This window comes from Bubalus bubalis, chromosome 21 (assembly GCF_019923935.1).
Source record: "Bubalus bubalis isolate 160015118507 breed Murrah chromosome 21, NDDB_SH_1, whole genome shotgun sequence".
NCBI classification, from domain to species: domain Eukaryota; kingdom Metazoa; phylum Chordata; class Mammalia; order Artiodactyla; family Bovidae; genus Bubalus; species Bubalus bubalis.
The window spans coordinates 56,226,354-56,242,415 of record NC_059177.1 but is presented as its reverse complement, the minus strand read 5'-3'; the positions used below and the strand labels follow the sequence as shown (position 1 = coordinate 56,242,415).

The 16,062-nt window shown below is 55.9% G+C and overlaps 1 protein-coding gene across 1 annotated transcript in view; it reads left to right on the top strand.

Moving 5' to 3' along the window:
* CAND2 (cullin associated and neddylation dissociated 2 (putative)) overlaps window positions 1-16,062 on the top strand; it is a 29,121-nt gene that overhangs the window by 3,965 nt on the left and 9,094 nt on the right. Inside the window, exons 2-10 of the mRNA XM_025272857.3 lie at window positions 1,217-1,360; window positions 4,624-4,778; window positions 5,480-5,603; window positions 7,144-7,409; window positions 8,780-8,885; window positions 9,065-9,207; window positions 11,885-12,177; window positions 13,305-13,446; window positions 13,789-15,291. Of these exons, the coding sequence (XP_025128642.1) occupies window positions 1,217-1,360; window positions 4,624-4,778; window positions 5,480-5,603; window positions 7,144-7,409; window positions 8,780-8,885; window positions 9,065-9,207; window positions 11,885-12,177; window positions 13,305-13,446; window positions 13,789-15,291 (2,876 nt within the window). The remainder of the gene's footprint in view (window positions 1-1,216; window positions 1,361-4,623; window positions 4,779-5,479; window positions 5,604-7,143; window positions 7,410-8,779; window positions 8,886-9,064; window positions 9,208-11,884; window positions 12,178-13,304; window positions 13,447-13,788; window positions 15,292-16,062) is intronic.

Sequence of the window (16,062 nt, the reverse complement as noted above, 5' to 3'; positions counted from 1 at the left end):
TCAGATCCAAATCTCTTCCTTCATCTGACCTTGGCTGCTGCTTCTGCAGCAGGCAGGCCCAGAGGTGGGCATCGTCAATCCTGCCACTCTCTCCCTGCCTCCAGCCTAACCTCTTTCCTTCTCGCAGCAGCTTGAGGCTTATCCCAGCTGTTAAAGATAAACAGCCGTGACACTGACAAGCGCCCTCCTGCCTGAGGGGCCCTGGGGCCCACTGTGACATCCAGCAGCAGGTCTGAGCCTGCAAAGATGAGGCTGGAATCCTACTGTGACCAGTTTTGCCCTAGGAGCCTTGGCTTGGCAGGTTGTGAGGTGCAGGGCTGGGGGAGCTTCTTGGTTGACTTGATAAAGCTAGAAAACCAGGCTGGTGGGGGATCAAAAGCCTGACTCTTTTTCTGGGGTCGCCCACTCTCTGATCTGGACTTCACTGCATCTCACCTTGCTGCTGTCAAGTGTCTGCAAGAGCCAGTAAGCAGGTGCAGTGGGCCTGGGGAGATCCTGCAGGCCTGGAGAGCGTGTGTCCACCTCCAGAGGGCAGCTGTCACTGCCTTGAGCCAGGTACTGTCACCGGAAGCTATTGTTCAGTCGATCAGCCATATCCTACTCTTTGCCACCCCATGCAGCACGTCACTATCTCCTGGAGCTTGCTCAAACTCATGTCCATTGAGTTGGTGATGCCATCCAACTGTCTCATCCTCTGTCGTCCTCTTCTCCTCCTTGCCCTCAGTCTTTCCCAGCATCAGGGTCTTCTCAGGTGAGTTGGCTTATTCACATCAGGTGGTCAGAGTAGTGGAGCTTCAGCTTCAGCATCAGTCTTTCCAATGAATATTCAGGGTTGATTTCCTTTAGGATGGACTTGTCTGATCTCCTTGCTGTCCAAGGGACTCTCAAAAGTCTGCTCTAGCACCACAGTTCGAAAGCATCCGTTCTTTGGTGCTCAGCCTTCTTTACGGTCCAGCTCTCACATCCGTACATGACTAGTGGAAAAACCATAGACTGTAGACCCAGCTGTATTCAGACAAGAGAATCTGGAAGTCAGTACAAGCTCACACACAGGACTCCTTGTGATGACCTAGCTGTGCCTACAGCCCAGATAATCCACCTGCTCTTGACTGCCCCTTTGTATCAAGGTGTGCTCCTGGGAGAACTGTAAGGGTACTGCCCAAGTCACCAGGGCCCGGGGCCTGCTAGGCAATGCCCCTCCACCCTCCCTGCCCAGGTTCATGGCCACCAGTGACCTGATGTCGGAGCTTCAGAAGGACTCCATCCAGCTGGACGAGGACAGTGAGCGCAAGGTGGTGAAGATGCTGCTCCGGCTCCTGGAGGACAAGAACGGGGAGGTGCAGAACCTGGCGGTCAAGTGGTAAGTGTCAGCCCCACTGGGAGCGAGAGGGTCCCTGCCCCTTTGGGGGTCCAGCCGCTGGGAGAAGACTGGCTGAGAAGTTCTTGGAGCACCTCCCCGGGTCAGGCAGATCCCCTGGAGAAGGGCATGGCAACCCACTCCAGTATTCTTGCCTGGAGAATCCCATAGACAGAGGAGCCTGGCGGGCTATAGTCTGTGGGGTTGCAAAGAGTCGGACACGACCAAGCAACTCCTTAGAGTGCCAGTCGAGCTGGACAGTGCCTTGGTCTGGGTTCCCCCGGAAGTACACCCTGTGGCAGGGGTTCACGTGTAAGTTTATTAGGGAAGAGATCCCAGGAAGCTGGTGGGGCCATAGGGAAGGAAGAAAAGCAATAAACACGACTTCTCAAGCAGCGTACCGCTGTGGGCAAGTGGCGCTTAACCCTGCTGGGGCGAGGGGTGGTTCCTGGAACACAGTGTAGGACAAGACCTTCAGGGTGGTCCCAGCTGCCAGCTTTCCTTGGTTGAGGGCTGCTCCTGGGGTAGGCAGGGGGTTATGCATTCCTTGATATCTCCAAGTAGAGAAAACCCTCAGACACAGATGTGAATGGTGGCAGCTGGAAAGTCAGGCTGGCATGTACAGAAATGGTGGGGGTGAAAGAACACGGGGGTCTTTGCCATTGGCCTCATGAGGTGTGGTTCTGAGACCTTTGCTGGTTACCCCCAGAGTTGAAAAAGCAAGATGGGTTATGTGCAGAACACGTGTGTGTGTGTGCTGGGGTGGGCAGGGGACCGAGGGATGGCAGGGGTCAACAGAGAACTGGGGCACTGTGTCTCAAAACAGTACTCTGTGGGCTGGATCCTGGTGTCCTGGGCTGGTAGTGAATTTCAACTTGACCCCGAGAGCAGGGGATTTCAGTAAAGAGTCTCACTGGGGAACAAGACATGCTCAGGCTTGTGGTCTGGTCATCCCTCTGACAGTGGAATTGAGATCAGGTGGACTGGTTTCCTACTAGCAAAAGCAGTAACCCCTTTTATAACACATAATGTGAAATACTCTTTTCTTACCATGAAATGAGATTCATGCATACTAGAACCAGCCTCTACCCATGATTACAAAACACTTTATATAATGCCCTAAACCGGCACATAAAGGAAAAAGAGGAATGCAGTTGATAATAAGATCGTGTGTGTTTCAGTGCATAAATGCTCAGGCATGTTGATGGTAGCCGTGTAATAAAGTTATGGGAAGCCTGCACCAGAGTGTAGGCTTGCTGTCAGCGCTGAGGCAGGAAGCAGGTGGAGACAGGTATGGATGCTGGGGACTCAAATACCAGCACAGTGGCATTGCTTTTAGGAGATTTCTGAAATGGTGACCATCTCCTGGTAAAGTTTCCCAGAACAACAAACTACAATCTGCCTTTGAGTTACTTGATAACTGCATTTTTTTGAAATTTTAGAGTATATTAAAATGGTACAAAAAAGTATTTTTGTGTTTATATGTGAAATGAAATTACATATAATTACATATAATTTCATTTTGGAAATTATTTCCAAAATAATTTCATTATTTTCAAAATTATTTCATTTTTTCAAATTATTTCATTATTTCAAAATTATTTCATTTTCATTTTGGACTCAGATAATTATAGAAAGACTTTTTACCTGTGTGACTGCCCAGTGGGATGTTAGAAACTCCAGCAGGACAAGAAACATGGTTTCTTGTCTTTCTGTCACACCCGGCCACCCCTTTCTCCCTTCAATAAAAGCCAGAAGTACCATCTCACTAGCTATGATGAGCATAACCAATAGAAGGCCTGCCAGTAAATTTCCAAAACACCCCTCAGAGCAGTATTACCCCTACTGGGAAACAGTGCTATAGGAGGTTGAGTGGGAGGACCCGTGATTTCTTAGATGGATAAAGAAATTGAGTTTTGCAAACTGGTGTGCACTGCAGACATGTGAGCCCCTTGTTTAAACTGTGTGCTCCTCACCCAGGGATTCTAATTCAGAAGTGGGGCCGGGGCAGGCAGATGAGGCTGTGCACCCAAGAATCTGCATTCTAATGTACACCACCATCTGGGAACCACTCTTAGGTCAGAGGTCCTCAGCCTTGACTGCCTATTAGAATCACCTGGGAAATTAAAAAAAACACAGAACTCCCCAGTGTCCAGACCACACCCGAAACCATTTAACTCAGACACTCTAGGGCTGGTACCTGGGTAACGAGTTCTTGAAAGGCCCCAGGTGATGGCAATGCAGACTTAAGGCTGAGAAACAGTGTGTCTTGTGCGGCTTTTATTTTTTTAATTTGAAAATAATTTTATTTATTTTTGGCTGCGCTGGGTCTCTGCTGCTGTGCATGGGCTTTCTCTAACTGCAGAAAGCGGGGGCGACTCTCCAGTTGCGGTGCACGGGCTTCTCATCGCGGTGGCTTCTCTTACTGTGGAGCGCAGGCTCTAGGGCGTGCGGGCTCCGTAGTTGCAGCTCCCAGGCTCCAGAGCACAGGTTCAGTGGTGGCGGTGCTTGGGCTTAGTTGCTTCAAGGCATGTGGGATCTTCCCGGATCAGGGATCGAAGCCTTGTTTCCTGCATTTGCAGGCGGGTTCTTTACCACTGAGCCGCCAGGGGAGCTGTCGTGCGGTTCTTCAACTTTAATGTGCTTTCCGGTCACCTGGCGATTTTGTTGAAGCACAGATTCTAATCCAGGAGCTCTCAGGTGGGACCTGAGCTCTGCATCTCTGCATCTCTAGATAGAGCGGATGAGGCTGATCTGTGACTACATTTGGAGAAGCAAGCCTCTAAGGCAGAAGTTCTCAAAGTGTGGTCCTTGGACCATCTACTGCAAACTTGCTAGAAATGTCAATTTTCAGGCCCCTACCTAGACCCCTTAAGTCTGAAAATCTGGGGTGGTGTGAAAATCTGGGGTTCATTCTGTTTGAAGGAGTCCTTTAGGAGATTGTGATACACGCAGAAGTTTGAGAACCCTGCTCTGGGGCATTCCTTGGTTTCCAACTGAGGGTCCTGGGTTGGATGTTTTAGCCATGTGCTGAGATGCATCCAGGAGGAGATGCAGGTTTGGGAGGTGTCAGGAATGAGGTCAGCATAGCCAGAGGGTACCTCTCTTTCTGGCAAAATAGGGAGTCCCTTGTTGATCTGAGTCTTTTCCTCAGCACATGTGGCCCCACAGCCTTGAAGGGACCTAAGGGGTACCCCAGGCTTGAAGGGACCTAAGGGGTACTCGGGCTGAGCCTGGGCTCTTACACTCCCTCCATCCCTGCTCAGCCTGGGTCCTCTGGTGGGCAAAGTGAAGGAGTACCAGGTGGAGACCATCGTGGATGCCCTCTGTGCCAACATGCGGTCAGACAAGGAGCAGCTCCGAGACATCGCTGGCATCGGCCTGAAGACCGTCCTGTCGGAGCTCCCCACTGCAGCCACAGGTACCCAGGTCCCAGGGACCAGGTGCTTCTGTTATTTGTCCTAGTTTATGATTGAAGAAGCAGAGGCTCAGTGGGGTGAAGGGACTTACCCCAGGTCAGCCTGGTAAGTAGCAGAGGATTCAGACTCACGTCTGCTTAACTTCATGGCTGTGTTTCAGAGATGCTCTTAGACTCTGCAGTTAACACAGTCTAACTAATAGCAGCTTGAAGACATGGGGAGTTGCTTTTCTCACTTAACTCGGAAGGGATCAGCCACTCCATTTTTGCAGCAATTTACCAAGAAGCTCAGTTAGGACAGGGCTAAAGTCTCTCCCCAGGTCTCTTGCCCTTTATAAGAAAAGTGCATGTTTCCCCAGAAGACACTGACCTGTATGTCACTGGCCAGAACATGGTCACCTGGCTCCTCCAGGCCGCCAGGGGTCTGGGAAAGACTCCTTGTTGGAAGGCAGAGGGTACAGGGATCAGATGTGAGGTGGGCCAGCCAGCAGGTCCGCCCTCAGTTCCTCAGCTCCCCAGCTGTCTCCTTTAGTTTGGCCGGACCCTGGGTCACACCTTGGACGTTGGACGTCCTGGCTTCTCTGGTCAGCACCATTTGGGGGTGGGGTGAGGGATGTGGCCTCAGGGATGCAACCAGAGCAAAGGCCAGCCACAGGTGGAGGCTGGCCCTGGGCCTCACCGCGCCCACCTTTCGCTCTGTGCAGGCTCCAGCCTGGCCTCCAACGTGTGCCGGAAGATCACCGGCCAGCTCACCAGTGCGATCGCCCAGCAGGAGGACGTGGCCGTGCAGCTGGAAGCCCTGGACATCCTTTCTGACATGCTGAGCAGGTGCGGGAGGCCACCCTGAGCAACGAGGATGGCAGGGAGGGGTGGCAAAGGCACAGGGAGGGACTCAGCTTCACAGAGCGGGCACTTACTGTACCGCAGGCCCTGTGCTCAGGGGCCTTTAATTGCCCCAGCAGTGTCCCAGGAGAACTTGACTGTCACCGAGTTCTCCTCACTACAGTCAGGACATGAGGAACCTAATAGCTGGGCCAGTGTTTTCAATTGCACTACACTTTTCTAAAGTATTCATTCAGCTTCTCAAGATGTGAACACCTACCATAAAAATGTCAGGTGCTAGACCAGTGTTGGGAGGATGGAGTTGGCTGGGTCTTGGCCGTCGCTAGGGAAAAGCTCCAGAGAAGGCAATGGCACCCCACTCCAGTACTCTTGCCTGGAAAATCCCATGGACGGAGGAGCCTGGAAGGCTGCAGTCCATGGGGTCGCTGAGGGTCGGACACGACTGAGCGACTTCACTTTCACTTTTCACTTTCATGCATTGGAGAAGGAAATGGCAACCCACTCCAGTGTTCTTGCCTGGAGAATCCCAGGGACGGGGGAGCCTGGTGGGCTGCCATCTATGGGGTCACACAGAGTTGGACACGACTGAAGCGACTTAGCAGCAGCAGCAGCAGCAGCAGGGATAAGCTCACAGACATGTAAACCTGTGAGTGCAGTAAGAACAGCAGCACGGCTAAGAGCAGGACCAGTAGGAGCTCGGAGGAGGAGACCCTCACCCGACTAGTCAGCTGACTCTTCAAGGGTGGGCAGGACTTGGCCAGGCGTGGGCGGGCATAGGGGGACCCTGGATGGGGAGGCTGCCCTCGGCCCAGAGGACAGAGGCCATCGAAGACATGGGGTCCCTGGAGGTTGTGGGGTATCATGTAGGGTGTCATAGCTTTTCTAGTAGGTGAGCAAATGAATAAATGAAACCCAGGAAAGAGGTCTGTGCTGGACAGAGGGAGATGGGAGGGTGAGGTCAATGTGTATGTGTGGAGTGAGAGGAAAGGTTTCATGTATGGGATGGGAAAGGCACAGGCCTGGCTTGAAGGAGGGATGGGAGCTGCCAGGGTGGGCATGGGCTGCGTTTATGTGTGCAGAAACCATTCTCTGCCGTTCCCTCTTGCCTTGAGCCCGGAGCTCAGCTCATCCCAGGGGCACTGGGGAGCCACTGGAGGAGTTAGGCAGAGGTACACTGGAGATCGGTCTGGCCTCAGTGAGTGTGAGTGAGTGAGGATGAGCATTGAGGCAAGGCCCAGACTCGGGGGAAGTCGGGAAAGCTCACTGGAGTCCCCCAGGCCCCAGTACATCTGGCTTCCTCCCCAGGTGGGCAGAGTGGGCTTGAGCAAAACCCTTCCCCTCTCTGCTTCCTCTCCTGTGATAATAAGTAATCACTTCACACAGTTGCAGGGTACCTTCCTGTTTACCTAGGGCCATTGGGTTGTCATAACGGGGAAGAAGCCAGGAGCCCATAGGGAGAGGGGAGGTGCCTGGCCCAGGCTGCCCGCCGGGTGGGCCCCGCCCGACGCCCCCTCCGGCTCCCCAGGCTGGGCGCTCCGCTGGGCGCCTTCCACGCCAGCCTCCTGCACTGTCTGCTGCCGCAGCTGAGCAGTCCGCGCCTGGCCGTGCGCAAGCGGGCCGTTGGGGCGCTCGGCCACCTGGCGGCCGCCTGCAGCACAGATCTCTTCGTGGAGCTCGCCGACCACCTGCTGGACCGGCTGCCCGGCCCACGCGCGCCAGCCAGCCCCGCGGCGATCCGCACCCTCATCCAGTGTCTGGGCAGCATTGGCCGCCAGGCAGGCCACCGCCTGGGTAAGGGGGCGGGGCCCACGGTGAGGGGCGGGGCTAAGGACGGGGTGCTAGGCGAGGGGCGGGGCCTGGGCTAAGGGGCAAGGCCTGGGTGCGCTACCTCCTTGGTTAGGGGATGTGGTTGGGTGGGGAGGTGCGGAGGACAGGGGCGGGGCCGGGGTGGGACTGGAGCACCTGGAAGAGAAAGGGTGGGCTCAAGAGGCAGCCAGGTGGGCCCTGAGCTTGACCTGCTTCTGAGCCCTACCCAGAAGCTTGCGCGGGTAACTGTGAGTCATGCCCCCAGACTTAAGTAAAATATGTTCTGTCGTCCTATTTGACAACTGTACCGTAATAACAACCTAGATGATTAACAAGGTTTTAATTTTTTTTTAATTTTTATTGAGGGATGACGTGTGTACAACACACCACACTAGTTAAAGTGTACACTTCAGTGTGTTTTGACCTTTCCATATACCAGTGAAACTGCCACCAGAATCAAGATGCAGAACGTTTCCATCACCCCTAGAACTTTCCTTGTGTCTCTTTGCAGCACATCCTTCCCAGGCCCCACCCTAGGGAACCATTGATCTCCTTTCTGTCACCAGAGGTTAGTTTTTTAGAAATGGAATTCAGCGATCAGGTTTGAATTTATTCTCAAACTCCTTGGAGTTAGTCTGGGCTAGAACAAGGCAGTGTAAGTGAGTGGCCACAGTGCCCTCCTGCCCCTCTGGCCCTCTCCCTGCAGGGGCCCTTACAAGCACACATGGAGACTCCAGCCTGCAGTCCAGATCTGTCCACGTTTCCCCAACGGCAGCCACCCTTAGAAGCGTGGACCTGGAAAAGAGACCTGCACAGGACCGGACATGGGTTCAGGGTTGACTGGGCAGGAAAGTAGGGAAGGGTGTAGCTGGAGAAGGGCTTAGCTGGAGTTCCTTGTGAAGCCCAGGGACCAGGCAGGGGGCCCCTCTGGCCTGGTCTATAAGAGTGGTGCCTGTCTCCTCACTTTCCTCACCCAGGGCTGCAGCCTAGCACAGGGAATAATCAAGAACATGAGTAATAGTTTTGACAACAGCTGCCACTTATTGAGTGCCTGTTCTGTGCCAAGCAGATCTTTATCTGCATTTTATCCATAATCTTGACAAACTCTGGCTGGTGGGCACAGTTCTCCCTACTGTGAAGATGAGTAATCTGAGGTTAAACAAGGGTTGTGTTGTGTCCAAGGTCCCATAGCTTAGATGGGGCCGAGTCGGGGCTACAACCCACATCTGCTGAAGCCTCTGAGGTACAGTTTGCAGTGGCCAAGGTGGCAGGGACAGGCACAGGCTGATTGCCGTGGGTTGGGAGAGCCCAGGAGATGGGCTGGCCTCGCCTCAGTGACCCACCTGGTTCTGCAGGGGCCCATCTGGACCGCCTGGTGCCCCTGGTGGAGGAGTTCTGCAACCTAGATGATGACGAACTTCGGGAGTCCTGCCTCCAGGCCTTTGAGGCCTTCCTGAGGAAGTAGGTGCAGCGGGGGTCCTAGAAATGGGGACCCTGGGGTTTCTTTGAGAAGTTGGTGGGGATGGAGTGGGCACAAGATGCTGGTCTCAAAGCAGTCAGATCTCGGGGCTCACCTCTGGGCTTCATCCCCCACCCTGTCCTGCCTGGGTCCAGCAGAGCCTCCCCCATCCCACCCACAGGTGCCCCAAGGAAATGGGCCCTCACGTGCCCAACGTGACCAGCCTCTGCCTCCAGTATGTGAAGCACGACCCCAACTATAACTACGACAGTGACGAGGACGAGGAGCAGATGGAGACTGAGGACAGCGAGTTCAGTGAGCAAGGTGGGTAGCCAACTTGTCCTTGGGCTGGTGGGTGGAAACGGGTTCAGCCTCCCCATGAATCCCCTAGCTGAAGACAGGGGACACCTTTGGTGCCCCCCATCCTGATCCCAACTCTTCCTGGGGCTCCAGTCCCACCCTTGGAAATCTAGATCCTCTGTCATCCCCACACTCTCTGACTGCACAGATCACGAGTGAGTCATGATAGCTGTTGTTTACTGAGCATCTCCTGATGTCCAAAGTGCCCTCTTATTTCATGTTCCTTACGATGAACCTGGAAAACCTGATATTTATTATCATGCCCATATTTCAGACAAGAAAACTGAGACTTAAAGATTTGCCTGAGATCACACAGCTAGGAAGTGGCATAGGTGGGACTTGAAGCTATGTCTGCCAGACTCCCCCATCTCATGCTGCCATCTCTGTACCTTTTTTTTTTTTATTTTTTTTTATTTTTAAACTTAATATAACTGTATTAGATTTGCCAAATATCAAAATGAATCCGCCACAGGTACACATGTGTTCCCCATCCTGAACCCTCCTCCCTCCTCCCTCCCCATTCCATCCCTCTGGGTCGTCCCAGTGCACCAGCCCCAAGCATCCAGTATCGTGCATCGAACCTGGACTGGCAACTCATTTCATACATGATATTTTACATGTTTCAATGCCATTCTCCCAAATCTTCCCACCCTCTCCCTCTCCCACAGAGTCCATAAGACTGTTCTATACATCAGTGTCTCTTTTGCTGTCTCGTACACAGGGTTATTGTTACCATCTTTCTAAATTCCATATATATGCGTTAGTATACTGTATTGGTGTTTTTCTTTCTGGCTTACTTCACTCTGTATAATAGGCTCCAGTTTCATCCACCTCATTAGAACTGATTCAAATGTATTCTTTTTAATGGCTGAATAATACTCCATTGTGTATCTGTACCTTTTTTTAAAAATTTATTTGGCCGCATCGTCTTAGTTGCCACACATGGGATCTTTGCTGTGTCATGCGGGGTCTTTCATTGCAGTGTGCAAGCTCCAGAGCATGTGGGCTTGGTTGCAGTGCACGGGCTTAATTGCCCCAAGTCATGTGGGATCTTGACTTCATTCCCTGACCAAGGATCGAACCTGCATCCCCTGCATTGCTAGGTGGATTCTTAGCCACAGGACCACCAGGGAAGTCCCTCTGTACCCTTTGAGTTACGGTGTCCAAGAGCCGTTGCTTTACCCCAGCCACGTGAAGTTCTGATGATGGACTGACTGGCACTGACAGGGAGAGATGCCTGGGTGGGGAATGGACTCAATAGCTTCTTTCCTTCTGTGCCTGTGGTCCTGTCTGTCACTCAGGGGGATGCCCCTGAACCCTGGAGGCACTGATGGAGGCGAGAGACTTAGGCCCCGGTGGGGCACTCGGAGCGAGATGCGGTGGCAGGAGATGAGATTGGACAGGCATGTAGGGGCCTCAAGTCGCAGGCCAAGGAGATTGGACATTTTCTTGTTAGTATGTAGGAGCTCTGGATGTTTCTCCACGGGTGATATGGGGTGGAGGTAACAAACAAGGGGCCATCAGGGGGACCATCTGCTGAGCTGATAAGGCATATCTGGGGGACCATCCCCCTGGCCCACCATGGCTTGTCCAGATGCAGTGCTCTGAGTCTGAGTTCTCTACAGAGCAGAGTGAGTAGGAACACGCTGGTCTTTGAGCCTGTGGCTGGGGTGTCCCTAGGTAGGACCGTCCTCTTCTGAGCCTCATATATGTCTCCACCATGTGTATGGGTGGGCCTTACTCAGCTCTGCTGTTTCTAGCTCTGTGTCCTCAGGAGAATCTCTCACCCTCTCTGAGCCTTACTCATATCTACAAAAGAGCCTCAAGACACCTTCATTCCTGAGGGGTGGTGAAGACTTGAGCTCTGGCTTCTGAGGGGAGCTTGGAGAGCAAAGAGCCATGCAAACACAGCTTCTCTCATCAGTAGTCCTGCTTGGAAACCAGAATCAGAACCCTGCCCAGGGCGGGGGAACTTTCGCCTCCCTTCTGAAAGCCAAGTAGATAAAACATCACACAGCCAGTCCTAAAACCAAAGGGCAGGTCTTATGCCCCAAATGGATCTCCTAAATCCTCACTTGGGAGTCAGTTTTTCCCGGATGCAGTCACAACAATCAAGGGAGGCAGATGGGGGGACCCTGGTTTACCTCCAGCTAGTTCCCTGCCTGGCACCATCCCCAGCACACAGCAGGTCCTCATTAACTTGGAGCAGGGAATGGCCACCCACTCCAGTATTCTTGCCTGAAAATCCCCATGGACAGAGGAGCCTGGCGGTTCAGAGAGTCGGACACAACTCAGCGATTAAGCAGCAACTTCTTAGTAGTTATAAGTAGTGACCATGGAGGCTTCCCTGGTGGCTCAGGAGGTAAAGAATCTGCCTGCAATGCAGGAGACCCAGGTTCAATCCCTGGGTCGGGAAAATTCCCTGGAGAAGGGAATGGCAACCCACTCCAGTACTCCTGCCTGGAGAATCCCATGGACGGAGGAGCCTGGCGGGCTACATGGAAAGGGGAAGCCCCACCCGAGCCCTCCTCGCTGCCCCCTCACTTCTCAACCCCTCTGTCCTGGAAGACCACCTGGGTGGGGCTGGCGGCTCCCCGCCTCGGGGCACAGGGCTCCACGGGTGTCCTGATTCCTGCCCTAGAGAGCGAGGAGGAGTACAGCGATGATGACGACATGAGCTGGAAGGTGCGCCGGGCAGCGGCCAAGTGCCTGGCAGCCCTGATCGACTCTCGGCCGGACCTGCTGCCTGACTTCCACTGCGCCCTGGCGCCCGCGCTCATCCAACGCTTCAAGGAGCGTGAGGAGAACGTCAAGGCCGATGTGTTCGGGGCTTACATTGCGCTGCTGCGGCAGACGCGGCCCCCGAAGGGGTGGCTGGAGGTCATGGAGGAGCCCACCCAGACCGGCAGCAACCTCCAGATGCTGCGAGGACAGGTGTGCCTGCCTACCCCCCCTTGCCCCCCACCTCACAGCCCTTCCCTCCGCCCACTGCCCCCCATCTATTGAGCACCTGCTGTGTGCCTGGTTGTTTGTATGAAGTGCCAGGACTGCACAGTCTCGGGCAGATAGCCAGTAGCACAAGTAGGGTTCCAGGCCACAGAAAGGGGGTTCAGTTTTATTCTAAGAGGGTAGAAGCCGCAGGAAGGGGAATATGGTATCCCATTCACATTTGAAAAAGTTCACTCTGGCTGCCATGTGAGAAATGGATTGTAATGGCTGCAGCCATGTAGGTGAAAGGCAGGAGGTTGGACTTAAGAGCTAGTTGTTTTTTTTTTTTTTTTAAAGTATTTACTTATTTAGGTATTTGTTTGGCTCCGTTGGGTCTTACTTGTGGCATGCAGAATCTTTAGTTGTGGCATGCCAGCTCTTAGTTACAGCATGTGGGATCTAGTTCCCCGACCAGGGATTGAACCTGGGTGCCCTGCACTGGGGGCACAGAGTCCTAGCCGCTGGATCACCAGGGAAGCCCCGAGACATAGTTTTTTGGGTTTGCAGATGGATGTGGAAGGTGAGGGGCAGGGAGATGTCATGTGACTTCTTGGCTCTGGCCAAAGCATGAAGTGCAGTCCCCGAGATGGTGGAGCAGGGCATTCGCAGAGTTCTGTTCTGGACATTTATTCTGTTTGAAGTCCTCGTTGGATGCCTGAGTTGAGATGTCAGGTGGGCAGGTAGCACACAAGTCTGGTGTCAGATGTAGATCTGGGAGTCATTGCTTCAGTGGAATCCGAACCCTGGGAGTGGGTGAGCTCATCAGGGAGGGAATCCAGCTGGGGAACAGAGAGGGGCCCCCCGATCTGGTGACCTTGAGCTGGCTACTTCTACTCTCTGCCTGTCTCCCAAGTGTCAGGTGGGCCCAGGACTAGTGCCTGCCTCAGAGGGTGAGTGTGGAATGAGGTGTCTGGCACAGAGCGAGTGATGGGGAGCTCAGGGTGGAATGATCCCCTCCACATGCTGGGGGTCCCTCCTTGTCAGGTGCCTGGGCAGAGCCCCTCAGTAGTGGGTGGGGTGTGTGGGTTCCTGGATGGTCACTGGCCTCCTCCTTGCCCCTGACTTGCCCACAGGTGCCTCTTGTGATGAAGGCCCTGCAGCGGCAGCTGAAAGACCGGAGTGCCAGGGCCCGCCAGGGCTGCTTCAGCCTCCTCACCGAGCTGGCGAGCGTCCTCCCGGGCAGCCTGGCAGAGCACATGCCCGTGCTGGTAGCAGGTAGGGTGCCCTGGAACCTGGGGTCTGCTCTTCCGGGCTTCTCCCCTGAACCCAGCCCCCAGCCCCCACTCCCTGCCATACCACGGTTCAGCAACCTACAGCGACTCCCCACTGCCAGCAGTGAGTACAGGGCTGGGGTGCGGCCCTCTGTGCTGTTTTCATGTAATTTTCTTGGCCTGTATCCTCAGCCCTGGCTCCAGCCGAGCTCTGACCTCTCAGAACCTGCTGCTGCGTAAGGGCCCAGGTGCTTGGGTCCAGCTCAGACGCCTGTGGGCCCCCATCCAGGGAGGGCTGAGTTGGGTCAGGGTGTGTGTCCTGGTAACCCGGGCACCCACCCCACAGGCATCGTCTTCTCGCTGGCGGACCGCTCCAGCTCCTCCACCATCCGGATGGACGCCCTGGCCTTCCTGCAGGGGCTGCTGGGCACAGAGCCGGCCGAAGCCTTCCAGCCCCACCTGCCCACTCTCCTGCCACCGGTGATGGCCTGCGTGGCTGACCCTTTCTACAAGATCGCAGCCGAGGCCCTGCTGGTGCTCCAGGAGCTGGTGAGGGCGCTGTGGCCACTGGACGGGCCTCGGAAGCTGGACCCCGAGCCCTACGTTGGAGAGATGTCCGCGGCCACCCTGGCCCGGCTTCGGGCCACGGACCTGGACCAGGAGGTGAAGGAGCGGGCCATCTCCTGCATGGGCCATCTTGTGGGCCACCTGGGCGACCGGCTCGGGGACGACCTGGAGCCGTCGCTCTTGCTCCTCCTGGACCGCCTGCGGAACGAGATCACGCGGCTCTCGGCTGTCAAGGCGCTGACGCTGGTGGCCATGTCCCCGCTGAAGATCAGCTTGCAGCCCATCCTGGCCGAGGCGCTGCCCATCCTGGCCTCCTTCCTGCGCAAGAACCAGCGGGCGCTGCGGCTGACCACGCTGGCGGCCCTGGCTGCCCTGGCCCAGAGCCAGGGCCCTGGTCTCCCACCGTCCGCCGTGAGGGCTGTGCTGGCCGAGCTGCCCGCCCTGGTCAGCGAGAGCGACATGCACGTGGCCCAGCTGGCCGTGGACTTCCTCGCTACCGTGACCCGCGCCCAGCCGGCCTCCATGGCCGAGGTCAGCGGCCCCGTGCTGGCCGAGCTGCTGCGGTTGCTGCGCTCGCCCCTGCTGCCGGCCGGGGTGCTGGTGGCCACTGAAGGCTTCCTGCAGGCCCTGGTGGGGACCCGGCCGCCGTGCGTGGACTACGCCAAGCTCATCGGCCTGCTCACGGCGCCCGTGTACGAGCAGGCGGCGGAAGGCGGGCCCGGCCTGCACAAGCAAGTGTTCCACTCGCTGGCCCGCTGCGTGGCGGCCCTCGCCGCGGCCTGTCCCCAGGAGGCGGCGGGCACGGCCAACCGCCTGGTCGGGGAGGCCAGGTCGCCCAGCTCGAGCCCTGGGGTCAAGGTCCTGGCGTTCCTGTCGCTGGCCGAGGTGGGCCAAGTGGCTGGGCCAGGCCCACAGCGGGAGCTGAAGGCAGTGCTCCTGGAAGCCCTGGGCTCACCCAGTGAGGACGTGAGGGCGGCCGCCTCCTACGCGCTGGGCCGCGTGGGCGCGGGGAACCTGCCCGACTTCCTGCCCTTCCTCCTGGGGCAGATGGAGGCCGAGCCCCGGAGGCAGTACCTGCTGCTGCACTCGCTGCGGGAGGCCCTGGGGGCCGCCCAGCCCGACAGCCTGAAGCCCTACGCCGAGGACATCTGGGCCCTGCTGTTCCAGCGCTGCGAGGGCGCCGAGGAGGGCACCCGGGGGGTGGTGGCCGAGTGCATCGGGAAGCTCGTCCTCGTAAACCCTCCCTTCCTCCTGCCCCGGTTCCGGAAGCAGCTCGCTGCAGGTAGGGGCCCAGGGATGGGCAAAGGCAGCCCAGATTGAAAGTGGGCACTGTGCCCAAGAGGTCCACACTGGGTAAGCTCGTTCAGGTGATGGGGGTCTGAGCATCATGGCGTTGATAAGAATGCAGAGGAGCCGTTAAAAACAGCGTTTCCTGAGACTTGGGGGCCTTTTCCAGGGGGCCCCTCTGGGATGGAGGGGACACAATTCTTCACGTGTCCTTCCAACAAGTAAACTTCTCAGGATGCCACTGGGCGTTGTCAGCAGCCACATGCCCCAGGCGAAGGTTAGTAAAGGCGGTTCTCTGAGGGGCCAGAAATGGCAGGCCACAGAATGCAGCTCGTTTCGGGGACCAGGAGCAAATGTAAATGTGGACTCAGAGGGGATGCCAGGCCCCATGGCTTGGAGAGGGCCAGGGACGGGGTGAGGAGGGCAGGTCTCATGTCGTGGGGTCAGAGCGCGTCAGGATGTTCCGCAGCTCAGGGAGGAAGAAGGGCAGGTGGACAGTGGGCTCTGGGGCAAGTCAAAGCCCCTGGGAATGAGAGGCCTCCAGGCCCAGAGCTGGTCTGCTGGTCTCCATGTGGTCAGCGGTGGGTTAGTTGCCATAATGCAGGCAGAGTGCTTGGTCTGGTGGGTGGTACCTAATTCGTACTGTTAGTATCTGCTCTCATTGCTGTGTTAGTGGTTCCAGTTGGGCCCTTACTGGGTGGCTGGTGTTGAAGCCGCAGCTCTGGCCCTCACTGCTGTGTGGACAGGATGACCGTGTTGAGAGTAT